This window comes from Pangasianodon hypophthalmus, chromosome 16 (assembly GCF_027358585.1).
Source record: "Pangasianodon hypophthalmus isolate fPanHyp1 chromosome 16, fPanHyp1.pri, whole genome shotgun sequence".
Taxonomy (NCBI): Eukaryota; Metazoa; Chordata; class Actinopteri; order Siluriformes; family Pangasiidae; genus Pangasianodon; species Pangasianodon hypophthalmus.
The window spans coordinates 14990448-15006346 of NC_069725.1; the positions used below are offsets into that span (position 1 = coordinate 14990448).

General features: G+C 39.8%; 1 protein-coding gene across 2 annotated transcripts in view; it reads left to right on the top strand.

Annotated features, from left to right (window-relative positions):
- The window catches only part of lama5 (laminin, alpha 5), a 74854-nt gene that overhangs the window by 21249 nt on the left and 37706 nt on the right, over positions 1-15899 (top strand). For both annotated transcript variants that reach the window (XM_034311945.2, XM_034311944.2), the window contains exons 3-10: positions 3544-3661; positions 5592-5710; positions 6305-6475; positions 6830-6927; positions 11486-11601; positions 14984-15102; positions 15217-15307; positions 15443-15577. In XM_034311945.2, coding sequence (XP_034167836.2) covers positions 3544-3661; positions 5592-5710; positions 6305-6475; positions 6830-6927; positions 11486-11601; positions 14984-15102; positions 15217-15307; positions 15443-15577 — 967 coding nt within the window. The remainder of the gene's footprint in view (positions 1-3543; positions 3662-5591; positions 5711-6304; positions 6476-6829; positions 6928-11485; positions 11602-14983; positions 15103-15216; positions 15308-15442; positions 15578-15899) is intronic.

Here is a 15899-nt window from a genome sequence, read left to right on the forward strand (position 1 = left end):
CCTTTCTGCGGAAATCCCTCCTTGTCCTCACATTCCATTGACGCATTAGAGCATCAGATGAAGATTGACTCCCAGCATTCCTTTCACTTTCCAACCTGATATACACTGTATATGTGTGTGTGTGTGTGTCTGTGTCCATTGCACAGTGGGGCAGAAGGACAGACAGAGACAGGAAGGGATTCACAGAGGAAAGATAAGTAACAATGGGGGTGTTTTACCCTCTTGAAGCATCTTCATGTCTGAGCTGTGTTCAGACTTGCTTGTGTGTGTCTGTTGTATAATCTTAGCTCCTTGTAGTGTCACCTAACAGAGAAAAGGAGCGAGAAGCCAGTTAGCCAATCAAATCTAGGAACGCTACTATTTGAAGTAGTCTAATGAAGTTATCAGCCCTCATTCGCCTTATCACGTCTGCATGTCATTCTGTTCAGATAAGCACTGTTCTCTGTCTCTCTCGCCTATACCACTTCCCCCATTACCATAGTTACTCAGGTGCTGGCTGGTTGTCCCACTGGCTGAATTCCCAGTCCAGTGCCCCAAGGGTTGTACTTGCTGATATGTATTACCATGGTAACCTCAGGAATGCAGAAAGCCAGTGGAGGAATGTGTAATCATTAAGCTCAGGGGTGGGGAGAATTTGTTGAATACCAACGAATTGGCCTCAGGTCGCACTAAACAGAACTGCACTCAAAGAAGAGCAGAGCTTAATATTTTATGAAATTCTTTAGACAGTCTGATGTATACCGTTATTTTTTTTGCAATTGCAACCACTCACATACTTCACCTGCTGATGTATTCTGTAGAATGCAGTCCATGGGGATGGAGGGATGAACAGCAAATAGAAAGAAGGAGGAGTGCCCCACTTGCTTAAATGTTAGATTTAAAGCAGTTTGGTTTTGAATGAATGACAGGTCACATTTCCTGTTCTATTTCTCACTCCATGCATTTAATTGTCCATGTTGAGTAATAGAATGGTTTTGTCTGAGATACAAAATCTGGAAGCATACCTGATCGCATCTGTTTTTGAAAAACCCCAAATCTTATTCCTGTATTATCTGATTTGGCCCAGATTGCCAGAATTCTTTAAGCTCTAGTGGATTAGCAGAAGTGTAACCTTCTCTTAACACATCTGATGATACACAAGTCATTTACTGTGTGTACATGCAAAGAGTTTAGTAAAGCTGAATGATTTTGATTCCAGTGTCCAAATGATTCGCTGCATTAAACCTGGTTGATATTAACAATAATCACAAACATAAGTCAGAGTTTACCAGGTAGCTAATATTAGTTAAATAGCTTAATTGTGTATTTATTATGTCAGTCTCAGCAAACATACACTTTGGAACACTAAGTCTACAAAATGTACACAAATTGTATGCTTTTTAAGCTTTATTCCCTGCTTTGCTGTTATAATAACCTCCACTCTTCATGGGAAAGCTTTCCATAGATTTTGGAGTGTGTCTGTGTGGATGTGTGCTCATTCAGGCACAAGAGCATTAGTGAGGTCAGGTACTGATGTCGAGCGAAGATGTCTGGTACACAGCCAGTGTTTCAGTTCATCCCAAAGGTGTTCACTGGGGTTGAGGTCAGGGATCTTGAGTTCTTGGCAAACCATGTCTTCATGGATCTTGCTTTGTGCACAAGGGCATTGTGATGCTGGAACAGGTTTGGACCTCTTAGCTCCAGTGAAGGGAAATCTTAATGCTACAGCATACAAAGACATTCTATACAATTATGGGCTTCCAACTTTATGGCAACAGTTTGTGGAAGACTCACATATGGGTGTGATGGTCAGGTGTCCACAAACTTCTGGCCATATAGCGTACATGTCTGTTGAACAAGAAATGAAAGAAAATATTATGACCCAAAATACAAGTTGACCCCAATCCAACCCTATACTTTCTTTAAAATTATATAAATCTGTAACATGACCTTTGTCATGTGTGGTCAGTATTTGGGTTACTGTTCTGTCACTGGAGGTTTACATGATGTCTTTTATTGTGATTGAGCTTAATAACATTATTAATAGGTCACTATGAAGCCTGTAAATGTAGGTAATGAATAGACATTAATGTCTATTAAGGCTACACCCCATTTTCTGAGTGAGTGTGAAGCATGAACGAATACTACACCTCTTACAAGATTTAAAATCTGCACCGAAATCTTCATCAGTCCAGATGTTCTTGTTAAAATGATGTTTCATACTTCTTGCCCTTTCCTCACCAATCTCTTTATCAATATTGCAGGCTGCTGCAAGTCTTCACAGGACTTGACACTTTTTCAAGGCACACAGGTGAAATTATGAGCAAAAAGAAAAAAAAGGAAATGTTTTTGGGGTAGTGCTTGTGTGAAAAGGGTTAAGGGGGTTACAAACATGTCATCACTACTAACACAAAGCAAAATAGTTAGATGTCACCTGGAGCTGCCTGGAGGAAGAAGAATTTAGGGAGAGATTATATTAAGAATGCTTTTGTTGGTTGGATGAATTCCAGTGCTTTTGTATAGGATATATTATAAATTATATGTATTAGTTTAGTCCAGTTATGATTTACTCACTAGAAAGCTTATAACATGGCTTTGGGATATAAAACCAGCAGGACCATTAGAATCTATGACATTTTAGATTTGATTTATTAAACCATGTGCTTTAGGTTATACAGGATGAATTGTGTCTTATGTGAAGGTCCTTGTGGAGACATGTGGCCGCATGTCCTGACTGTGAGCAGTGATGCTTCTCGTAAGAACGTAGTCCAGTGTTATGGGAGAGGAAAGGAGATAGGATCAGGAATGCAACTGGGGATGTGTATATCAGGTGCTTCTTCTGAACTGTTTCTCCTGATGGGAGTGTGTAGTAGTATACAGGACAGAGGCCAGTTATCTGGCTCGCAACACAGATAAATATTTCACCACAAGAGTGTACAGTATGAGAACATGCTCTTGCGACAAGAACGAAAATAATGCAATGAGAAATCTGGGACTCACAACGAGCATCAAGCGTGATGATCATTCCGAAATGATGTTTATTTTACAATGTCAGAAACTCCATTCCAAGGATTCTTATATCCTTCTCTTATTATATTACATTTCTACCCTGGGTTGTGGTTAGCAATCCTGTCTGATTCAGACACCCCATGCTATGTTTTTTTTGTTTTTCCCTTTGATTTAGTCATCCTGGGAGAACATGTCAGGTACTCTGCCTGCGTGAGCTCACTGTCTGGTCTGTCTCAAAATATGAAAGTGATTAAACTAATAGTCTCAGTGGGATCGTAGCATGATGTCGCATGTTATGCTAACACGCTGAATGAAGCCCAATCTCTACAGCCCACCCTGCCAACTCTAACAGCATGCTTGATATTCTGTGGAGAAAAATATTGTCTTATGTAAAATGGCAAAAAAAACAATGAATATTGTAAACTGGTGTCAGTTTTCCACCAAGTACATTGGATTGACAGACTTTACAGCAATTACAGGATTGCACACAGTATTTGATATATGATATGGCAGTATGTGTCAGATTATATGTATCTGTTTTCTTGTCTCCAACAGCTCTTCCATGTGGCTTATGTGCTCATCAAATTTGCTAACTCTCCAAGACCAGACCTGTGGGTCCTGGAGCGCTCTGTCGACTTTGGGAAGACGTACCAACCATGGCAGTTCTTTGCCTGTAAGTACACTATCAACATACATCTCGTGTGTAATGCGTCTCTGTTCCTTTCTAATTCAATGGCTACTCATTCTCTTCTATATTAGCAGAAAAGTAGGCTGAGTACAGTAATGGTACCTTCATGCCTGTAGCAGAGGAGTAGTGTTGGATATCGTTAATCTTCATTACAAGGGTGAAATGGCCCTGCTTGAAATTAGCAGGAAATTTGGCAAAAAATAAAGTGAATGAGACATGACCTAATATGTCAAAGCCCAGACCTCAGTCTGATTGCTGTTCCCCAACAATCTTCATCCAGTCTGACAGTGTTTGAGCAATTTTGTCAAGAGGAATAGGCAAAAATATCAGGATCCAGATGTGCAAAGCTGACAGAGACATATCCCAGAAGACTTGCACTTGTAATCACAGACAAAGATGGCTCTACCAAGTAGTGACCCAGAGGGGTGAATAGTTATGCTTTACTTTAATCTTCATTATACAGGTGAAATTAGCAAGTAAATTATCCGTGTAATGAAACGATTGTGAGATCATCGGATGACCTGAGATGAAATCACAGCCCAGCTAGTCAGATTTCAGTGCACACTTGCACATTAATATCCCTGTTGTTTTGGATTTGCAGTGAAGGCTTTCACTCTCATAGGTGGCTGTAGCGAATAGCAGGAGAAAAAAAACCTCACCAACAATAAAGGACGTTGTTGCCTTTGCTGGCATTTGAAGCGCTGATGTTATCACCACACTGACACATAATATTCTGTTGTTGACCTAAACTCACTATCCTCTGTTCCACAACCACCTCTGCACAGAACTGCTCTGAATATGGGAGAGGTCAGAGAGAGCAGATAACAAAGCGGGCATGAAGTGAGCAAAGATTATGTATCTATTTGCAGTGTGAGCTCAGAGCTGTGTTGAATGCGTCTGAGCAGTGTGTCATTTAATGCAAATAAGAAGAGAAGAATCACCTGGTTTACTCTTTCGTTCTTATATCAGAAATTATTCTACACTTTCACCTAAAGCATGTTATCACAAATGTGTCTCTAATGTTTTTGTATAACTGGGACCATGTGGGATCAGAAATGAGGAGCATTCTAATAAAATGAAGCAAAGCATTATATATACGTTGTTTTAGAACATTGCAGGAACGTTGTTTTTGGAACATTACAGCATTAAACCTTCTTAAAAATCTGTTGAATACTTACTGAATGTTTTGATAACAATCTCTGTTACTTGGGAACCTGTCTATCAATGCAAACTCACCATAGTAGGACCACCAGATGTTATTGACCAGATATTATTTGGGTGATGGACTATATTTGGTATTGACATGGCAGTGTGTGTGTCGCTGGTATGAGTGCATCTGGCCAGCAGCAATACTTTTTAAACAGTGCATATACACTTTTCACTTTATTAGACACCTGCCTTAATGGTCCACCTCGTAGGTGCAGAGATACAGAGAGCAGCTCATCCATGCACAGTGTGTTATTTGTCCTCTAGACCTCAATCGTCGGCAGTTTCTGACCACAGCACCACTGTTAGCTGGATATTTTTGAGTTGTGACATTGACGTGTTTGAAAATCCCAGGAACACTGCTGTCCCTCATGTCCCTCACAAAGCAGCAGTATTTCAAAACCTGTTCATGACATCTAGTCTTATGAGAATGTGAGTGGCTTTTAGTTACCTTGTACTGGGGAGATTCAAGGTCAAGTCAAAGACTACAATGAAGGATTTTGAGAAAAGGAGGAGTCTTTTGGATATTTGGTCATTCTCCATATTTTAACCTTTCTTTTGTTATATTTCTGTTCTGTGTTCTTCATAATATCAAAAAGTATGTGTTGTGTCATTAATACCATTATACCCCAACACTTATCCGTGCTATTGTTACTGGCAAGTTAACATTTGCTTCACTCATTTGTGTTTTCTGTGCTTTGTTTCACAGCCTCTAAGAGGGACTGTATTGAGCGATTTGGCCAAAGGACCATCGAGCGCATCAACCACGACAATGATGTCATCTGTACAACAGAATACTCTCGTATAGTGCCTCTGGAGAATGGAGAGGTAATGATTCTGATCCAGTCATCTAATCGTAGTCTCATAGAGTTATTTCAACCTGAAACAGTGCCAGACTAAGCAATTAAATCCCCAGATAAACTAGACCGTGACTAGACTAGACTAAACTATATGACTGTGTGCTATAATGAACAAAATCCCACTATCAGGTGACAGAAGAGGATGCTTTCCTGTTTGAGTCTGGTTTCTCTCAAGTTTTCTTCCTCATGTCATCTCAGGGAGTTTTTTTCTTACCACTGCCGCATCTGCCTTGTTTATTAAGGATCTAAATCTAAATCCGGATTTCTGTAAACTGCATTGTGACAATGCTTATTGATAAGATAGAGAACATCTTAAAAGAGCAAATAAAAAAATCATACTTTACATGCTTTCAGTCTCTTTAGCAGTTATGTTAGATTCTGTATGTGTAATGTTAGTGTTCTCTGGGTCATCAGGATCATTTTGAATAAATAGTAGTAGTAAGTGTTGATGAGTCGTGGCTTGTGGACAAATCTTAAACACTGAAGCAACTTTGATCAGTGGAGAAATGTCAAGTCCATTTGTCTTCACCTCCTGTGTGTGTCCTCTACCCTTCACACACAGATTGTGGTGTCTCTGGTTAATGGGCGACCTGGAGCCATGAACTTTTCCTACTCGCCCGTGCTGAGGGAATTCACCAAAGCCACCAACATCCGCCTGCGTTTCCTGCGCACCAACACACTGCTGGGCCACCTGATGGGCAAAGCACTGAGAGACCCCACCGTCACCCGGCGGGTATGATGCAGCTCAAGTAAACAATCACAATGAACAAGGAACACAAAATTTGTTTATATGTATTTGCAAAATCTGTCAAATCTACTGTGATTATAACTATAGAAAGAAAAAATGCATTCAAATGAAATTGCACAAATCACTGAGAGATAGGGCCATTATCTGCCAGGGGAACAATATGGCAAAAGCAAGCTTATCAATAATACTGAAATCATTGAAAACTAATGTGATCTGCTGATACAGTAAGAAGAAATATGACCAAATGGAAACATTAGCGAGAAATGTCCTGTGTTTTTCGCTGACTTCTTTTATTATGGAATTCTCTGCATTGATATTTCCTCTGTATTTTCTCTGCAGTATTACTATAGCATTAAAGACATCAGCATTGGAGGGAGGTGTGTGTGCAATGGCCATGCTGAAGCTTGCAATGCTATTGACCCCAATGACCCTTACAAGTAAGAACTTCAAAAAATCTTTCAGTTTTCTAGGTCTTTCACTTGATCTTTTCAAGTTTTCAAGTTTTCCTTTTATATACAACTCATATATTTTAATTTTGACGTTTCATTCTTAACATATTCTCTGTTCAATTCCAAAATATATACTTTTTTTGTGTTTTTGGAACTTCCAAACAGTTCTTACTTCCAGCTTTTAATTAAGGGTTAGTAGCGCAAGGTTACAGTGTAAGATATCAGATGTGCGGTGGTTAAAGAGAATCATCTCCTGGAGCTAGACACATATCTAACTTACACATGGAGAAGATGATTACACATAGATATTGTAATATTGCTTTTTTTTTACCAATGCATTGTGATTTATTACCTCAGCCTGTCAATATGCAGCACACAGGTTTGTCAAAACAGGTTTATAATTCATGATTATGTTGTGGAGCGTAGTATTGTAACAGGAAAAAATGTGTCTGTATGTTAGCGTCATGCCTGGGAGTCAGGTAATGCAGGCATGTTCATGCATACAGAGTATATGAACTATACACTAACATACTCACATGTATATACAGGACTTAAATAGTTACACTGAATTCCCCTCGAGGTTGGGCTAGATTTCAGGTGCACACACACACACACACACACACACACACACACACACACACACACACACAAAAGAACTTGACATAAGTCATTTTCCTGTATTCTCTAAACCTTTGATGTCTGTCACTATAGCTCTGTGTGTATATCTGTCGAGGGAGTTATGGCAGATGTGGAGGGATATTTTAGTTGTGCTTTTTCAAGACAGCATACTCAGGTCCTTGAGTATCCCTGCTATAACACACCTACATAGAATCAGGAAGGGTTTGTTAATTAGCTAATTAGTTGGATCTGTTGTATTAGAAGAGGGAAAGCAACAAAATGGTTTCGGATCCTCATACAAAATGTAATATAAGACAAGGAGTACATGAGGAAACACAAAAACACAGTTTTAAAATGATCATTTCACTAAGTGAAGGCAAAAAGGTTATGCGACACCGATGTGAAAAATTAATTGCCCCCCTAAACTTAATAACTGGTTGTGTCACCTTTTGCAGCAACAACTGCATTCAAATGCTTCTGATAACTGGAGATCAGTCTTTCATATCACTATGGAGGAATTTTGACCCACTCTTCTTTGAAGAACTGCTTTCTTTAAGCCACATTGGAAGGCTTTCGAGCATGAACTTCCCATTATATGCCATTCAGAGCTGGACTTGCTCTTGTGCTTTGGATCATTGTGATGACCAGACGTTCTTCTTCAGGCTTTTCTGGTAGAGAGCAGAATTCATGCTTCCGTCAATTATGGCAAGTTTTTGTCTTGTTTGGGCCAGGCTCTGTAGTGAAGGGAAATCATAATTCTACAGCATACATATACATCCTATACATTTGTGTGTTTCCAACTTTGTGGCAGCAGTTTGGGGAAGGCCCACATATGGGAGTGATGGTCAGGTGTCCACAAACATTTGGCCATAATGTGTAGAAGAAATCAGGAAGGGGGAAAATACTTTTTTGTGGCAATGTACACCAGACCCAGAGTTGAGAAGTACTGCTATAAACCAGTACTGTTAACATTCTTGTTCTCTCTTTAATGGGCCGGTCCATCAGTGACCTACCCAGAGAATGTCTCAGGCTTTACTAGGAGTCTAATCTAGAAAATTATGCAGACCTTGTATTTATTGAATGTTTGAGAGTTGTAATCTAGGACAAGCTTCTCACTCCTTAAACTGTGGCCATCTTTATATGAATAGTAAAAACGAAACCATTGTTCCCCAATCTGAATAATCTGAAAAATGATAAATATGGAAATTGCTGAAACCTTAGTAAACTTACAAACATGCTGTAATAATGACATTTAGAAAAATGTCCTGGACCTGAAGCAGGCACCATCTGTAGACTGGCAGGTGGTTTGTTTAATATTTCAGGAATTCACAGACTTTCTTCTGGATCTGGTAGAGGCTATAGTGCTGCCAGGATTGGGAAACAGACTCCTGCTCTGTGTCTGCCTCTTGTCCCTGTGAATCCTGCTGCTTCAGGTTTGAGTGAAATCATCTGGAAAAGTATCAGAGCCATCAGCATAAAAACTCCTCACTTCTTCACAGAGCTGGATATAGAAAACCCAAAGACCCTCAGTGGATTATACTGACCTGAAACAGATGTAGATTTGATGGTGTGCGTGTGTCAAGCCAATCTCTTGGCTGTGATTTTGTATTTGTTATCATATAAGTGCATGTCTGTAGTTGTGTTTGCTGTTTCGCAATGTTTTATACATTTTAAGCAAATTTCAGAAAAGTAGACCCATTCCTGCAATGGATTTTCTTATGCACAAAGATCCTTAAAGTCCTGTAAGTTGCGAGGTGGGCCCTTCATGGATCGGAATTTGTCCAGCACATCCCACAGATGCTGAATCGGATTGACATCTGGGGAATTTGGAGGCCAAGTCAACACCTTGAACTCTCTGTCATGTTCCTCAAACCATTCCTGAACCATTTTTGCAGTGTGGCAAGGTGTATTATCCTGCTGAAAGAGACCACTGCCATTAGGGAATACCATTGCCATGAAGGGATGTGTGCAACAATGTTTGGCACACGTCAAACTAACATCCACATGAATGCCAGTACCCAAGGTTTCACAGCAGAACATTGTCCAGAGCATCACACTGCCTCCACCAGCTTGCCTTCTTCTCATAGTGCATCCTGATGCCATCTTTTCCCCATGTAAGCGACACACACGCACCCGGCTGTCCACATGATGTAAAAGAAAACGTATTTCATCAGACCGGGCCACCTTCTTCCATTGCTCCGTGGTCCAGTTCTGAAGCTCACATGCCCAATGTCGGTGCTTTTGGCAGTGGACAGGGGTCAGCATGTGCATTCTGACTGGTCTGCGCTTAGCAGCACCATACGCAGCACGCTGCGATACACTGGGTGTTCTGACAAAACGGCTAGCCTTCACTCCCCACGCACATCAGTGAGCCTTGGGTGTCCGTGACCCTGTCTCCGGTTCACCAGTTGTCCTTTCTTGGACCACATTTGGTAGGTACTAACCACTGCACACTGGGAACATCTCCACCTGCCATTTTGGAGATGCTCTGACCCAGTCATCTAGCCATCACTATTTGGTCCTTGTCAAAGTCGCTCGGATCCTTATACTTGCCGATTTTCCTGCTTCCAACAAATCAACTTGGAGAACTGACTGTTAACTTGTTGCTTAATATATCCCACCCCTTGACAGGTGCCATTGTAACATGATAATCAATTAATGTTATGGCTGATAGGTGTGTATGTATATATCAGTGTATATATATATATATATATATATATATATATATATATATATATATATATATATATATATATATATATAATTATTATTATTATTATTATTATTATTATCAGATTTTTCAGATTAGTAGATTTTTCCATCCATGCTTTAATGGTTATAAATATGATAATTACAGCTATTTGACCTATTCATGTAGCAATAAATTGGCAATGTACTACACTCTTTTAGATGTTTATTTCAAAGCTTTTCATCCTCTCATTCACATGTCATCGTATTAGTCTTTTTTAATTGTTTAAATTGTATATATCATATTGGATTCCACAGCAAGACTGCTTCTTCAGTCTATATTTTCTATTCTCTGATTTTTCAGGATTAAATTCCTGAGTAAATGAGCAAGAGCAAGAATAGAGTGTTTTTTCAACCTCATCTGAAATAAGACTGTACGTGGTCTGTGTGTATATGTGTGGATTATACTGTTACTGAACATCCAGGAATACCCACTGTATTTGTGTGTGTGTGTGTGTGTGTGTGTGTGTGTGTGTGTGTGTGTGTAGAGTCAATAGTGTATGATAACACTGACATGACAGTAAAATGGCACAATCTGTGTATCATCATGTCATTCTTGAGGAAACAGTTTATACTTCTCACATTCTTTCCTGAGTGTCAGACTGCATTCACCAAACCTCATTTAGTAAAAATACACAGATGTATAAAGATCACAGTTCAAAGTTTGGCTCATGGGGATTCTTGGGATATTTTCATAGACTTGACATATTGTAGCTGATAAGATTCTTTAAAACATGATTTTTTTTAGATTCTTAATAAAGGGTAATTATTTAAGTTATTTAACTGTAATTTGTACACACACACACACACACACACACACACACACAACATACTCAAAACAGTCCTGCTCCACATTTCCATTAATCAGTTGAAATAATGTTTTCAGTATTTTTATGTTTTTCCATTTTTTCTGTCTTTCTGTCTCTCTTCTTCTTATTGTAGCCTCTCAGGTTCTCTCAGGTCAATGAGATACTTTTATCCTCTTGAACAGAGGCACTTGTAGTTTTTGTGCTGCTCATATGATGCCCATTGACAAGCCCACTCTCACTACCTCTTAAAGAGATATATATGAAAGCAGTAACCTGCTTTCCTTTATATTTTTACTTGTGTGCATTGCTTAATTTTGTGTGTGTGTGTGTGTGTGTGTGTGTTTTCCTTCCATTTTCCTTTGTCATCACAGGCTTCAGTGTGACTGCCAGCACAACACTTGTGGCCCATCATGTGACCGCTGTTGCCCCGGATTCAACCAGTTACCATGGAAACCAGCCACCACTTACAGTGCTAATGAGTGTGAACGTGAGTTTCTCTGCTCTTTCTTTCCAAACTAATCCTCCCTGACAATCTCAACATGCGTCTCTCAGAAGGACATAGTGCCAGTGTTTTCTTTCCAGATAAAAAGCCAGAGGTGTTGGTTATGCGTCTTTGGTTGTAAATCATGTATATGCTTATCTTTATGTAATCATGCATCATGGTGTGTATGGGCATGACTTTCTAAAGGCAATCCTCTTAGAGTGTGGCCACTGCATTATGTGTACATACACTTTTAGTCCTTTTCCACCAATAAGGTGACAGCGCTGGTTCCAAAGCCCATGTTTCCACCCAGAATTGTTGCCAGCGGAGAACCTTTGCTAATCTGATCAGTGCTCAGATTGGGAATTGAAATGTGTGTGACTTAATGACCTGATCTTATACCAAACTCAACATGGCACTGTACATGTTCAGTCAGTACATATTAACATACATACTTATTGATAATGTTACTCCAGTGAAGAGCAATAGATAAATAAGTTGCAATGAAAAAAACAATACATTGTTATTAAGTTAAATGATGTACAACACCAAACTATATTACGTACCCTGTACAGCCAAATTTGTGGACATTTGACCATCACACCCATACATGGTAGTGGTAGCTCAGTAGTTAAGATGTTGGACGACTGATTGGAAGGTCACGATTTCAAATCCCAGCACCGGCAAGTTGCCACTGTGGAGCAAGGCCCTTAACCATCAACTGCTCTTATGTATAAATGAGATAAATGTAAGTGGATAAGGGCATCTGCCAAAAGCACACAATTGTATATGTCTTTGTATACTGTAACATAACAATTTCTCTTCACTGGAACTAAAAGGCCCAAAATTGGTCCAGCAGTACCCCTGTAAACAAAATGAGTTCCATAAAGACATGGTTTGCCAAAATTGGAGTGGAAGAACTCGGGTGGATTGCACAGAGCCTGACCACGACCTCAACCTCAACCCCAATGAACACTTCATCCTTTGGGATGAACTGGAACGCTGACTGCACCCCAGGCCTCCTCACCGAACAACAGTGCCTGACATCACTAATGCTCTTGTGGTCGAATGAGCTCAAATACCCACAAACATGCACCAAAATCTAGTGGAAAGCCTTCCTAGAAGATATTATAACAGCAAAGCGGGGACTAAATCTGGAATCTAATGGTCAAAAAGCACATATGACTGTAATGGTCAGGTGTCCACAAACCTTATAACAAACCTTATGGCTAAGTATATGAGGGGTGGAAACATCATGAGCCCAGCTTCCTGGAGCAATCACATTAACTATCCAGGCTATCAGTGTTTTTTTCACGGTTGCCCAGCGGACAAGCAGTTTCAGTAGACTGTTCATATAATAGCTACCAGAATTTTTATTTACTGCAGAAAACAAAACTCTACTCTATACTGACTTTTGCAAAAGAAACATTTCTCTACGAACAAGAACTGAGAATGTTGTCTGGTTGTTGATAGGAGCTTAAACAGATGCTAGACAATCTTTCCAGAATCAGGAATATGAAGGAACACAGACTGCAAACTAACTCAAAACTGCAACTCTAATGCAGTCACATGTCAAGTGAAAATGAAGATGCTAATCAGGAAAATAACGTCTTTATGTATGATTAGAGAAACTGATAGAAACCGATACATAGAAACGTTAACCAACAATTACAGCTGCATAAAATCTGTATGCACATATATTAGCATGACATGGGACTGGGCAGCACATAAGAGTTTGTATAATTAGTCTGATTAGTATGATTAATATGATTAGTCCACCTCTGCATATCACTCCTCCTATCCAAAGCCAATGGAAAAAAACCTAACAGAATGGAAGCAGCTGCAACTGTAGTGTCAGTAAACCTGGCTTACTACAGTGTTCATTCAAGTCTGAGAAGAAGTGAGGTGTTATCTCATCTAGGCTGTGAGTGTGTGAGGGAGGAGGAAGAGATCACATGTTGTGTAAGACTGACTCCCAGGTAGCCACTGGTCCACAACAATTTCTTCTGTCTTCTGTCAGACACTGCAAAAATAGCACCACACTACATTAATAAAAGCTCCTAGTCATTCTGGTTGTGTGTATGTGTGCGTGTGTGTGTGTGTGTGTGTGTGTGTGTGTGCGGGAAAGCTTTTATAACAGCTTTCAAATGGGTTGTTAGAGTGGGATGTAGATATCAACTACAAATATGTAGCAACTACACACACACACACACACACACACACACACATACACACATTGAGGTTTTACCACATCTGTTCAGCAGAGTCGTGTTGAGAAAAGCCAGAGAAAGCAGCTCATCTCTCGCAGGTTATCATCACCCCAGAGCCTGTGTGCTGCACTCTTTACAGAACAGCACATGTAACAGTATATCTTACGCAGCGCTTCATCTTTGTACAGAACTGAAACCCATATGAAATGGTTTTTTTTTCTTTTAAACATGATGTTATTTTTTTTGGAATAATTACTGTCTAAAAGATCTTGTCTAAACTATAATGACAGTAGGGTGAGGGAAGGAAGTCTGTTATTTTGTTTCATGTGTAGAGATTAGTATTTGTGAGTCAACTGTCATTATCTCTAGTAAAAATCTTTTAATGGCAGTAATTATAAAATATAGGATGTTAAAAGAGGCTTTGAAAGAGCCTCAAGCAGTTCGTACTCCAGAGGGATTTCAGCGTCTGGTAGATATTAACTTAGTTTTGTTCTTTTATGTGAACTGAAACCCGCAATTAACAAATCCAAATAAAGCATAAAACACAGATGGAGATGTTTCCTTCAGACATATCAACAGACATATTTTTTTTAAGATGCATCTGAAGCGGGTTATGGCGTTGATGCTTTCATTATGAACTTGTACTGGAAAGATTTATTTAAACAGCTTTGAGTTTTCCCTTTATTTATGTGGTCATGTGACCACTGAGTAAAAATGTAAATCATTCTGAAAATAAACAAGTGTAATTTCTAGAACTATTTTGAATAAGGGCTCAGGCAGAGATCATATGCCACCTTATCAGCATGTTACGTTTTAGTTTACAGTAAATAAAATTTTAATAAGGACTTATTTTAAGTTTCCTTCCTACTGAAAATCTTGTTCCGCTGGATATTTATGTGCACTCCATCTCAATACTTCTCTTTCATTTCAATTTTTTTTTCTATTTGATGCTGTGGGACTGAAACTCCCTTGTTGTTCACTTGTGTGAGTGTGTGTGTTTCTCATGTCTGTGCTCCTTCTGTTTTCAGTTTCATTTTATTCTGTAATCTGTTAGTCTTAACCAGGTCTGTCCCACACTTATGGTCAGATGTAACCCTCCCCTCTGCCACCTTTCTGCCTCCCCATCCAGTTAAAGTGACAATGATCAATAATGAGCTCCTGTGTGTTTCCGCCTGCAGAGTGTAACTGCCACAGACACTCGTTTGAGTGTTACTATGACCCCGAGGTAGAACGGAGAGGAGCCAGTCTGAACATGCAGGGCGAGTACCAGGGAGGAGGAGTGTGTAGGGAGTGTCAGGTAGGCAAACACACTGATATCCTAGGAGGTGATGCTGAATTAATATTGACGGATGTGCTGTTACAGTAGTCATATCAGCTATGTTAATGATCATGGCATTTCCTGTCTGTTCAGCACCACACTACAGGAAACAACTGTGAGCGCTGTGTACCAGGATACTACAGGTCACCTGACCACCCTCTGGAGTCACCACTGGCCTGTTCAAGTGAGTGTGCAACCAAATAGAAACAATATCCCATGTAATTTCTTATGGACTCTATACCAAAGTTCCAGTGTATCTGTCTGAATCTCTCTCTCTCTCCCTCTCTCTCTCTCTCTCTCTCTCTCTCTCTCTCTGCAGAGTGTTTGTGTGAGTCAGATTTCACTGATGGCACGTGTGAGGATCTGACAGGTCGCTGCTACTGTAAGCCCAACTACACTGGAGAGAACTGTGACTTTTGTGCAGATGGATATGAGAACTTCCCGGCCTGCTATTGTGAGTGTGTGTGTGCACATGCGTATGTGTGTGATCGTCTTCATTTCTCTAAGCTTCAGAAGCAGGTGATAAACCCACAGTCTGTCATCCAAATATGGCCCACTGTCTGTTATTATTTGGCCTGTGAAAATGTACAGAAAATGAGACTTTACACTACAACACTACTATCCTGCATTTTGCCATTAGAGCAGTATGAGTATAATAGTGATTGTAGTGGCCATGAAGAAAGAATAAAATTACAATACAAGAATACTTTTGATCTCTATATGACACCGTACAGTAGTGACAGCACACATAGGTACAGCAGTGTTACCAAGTTATT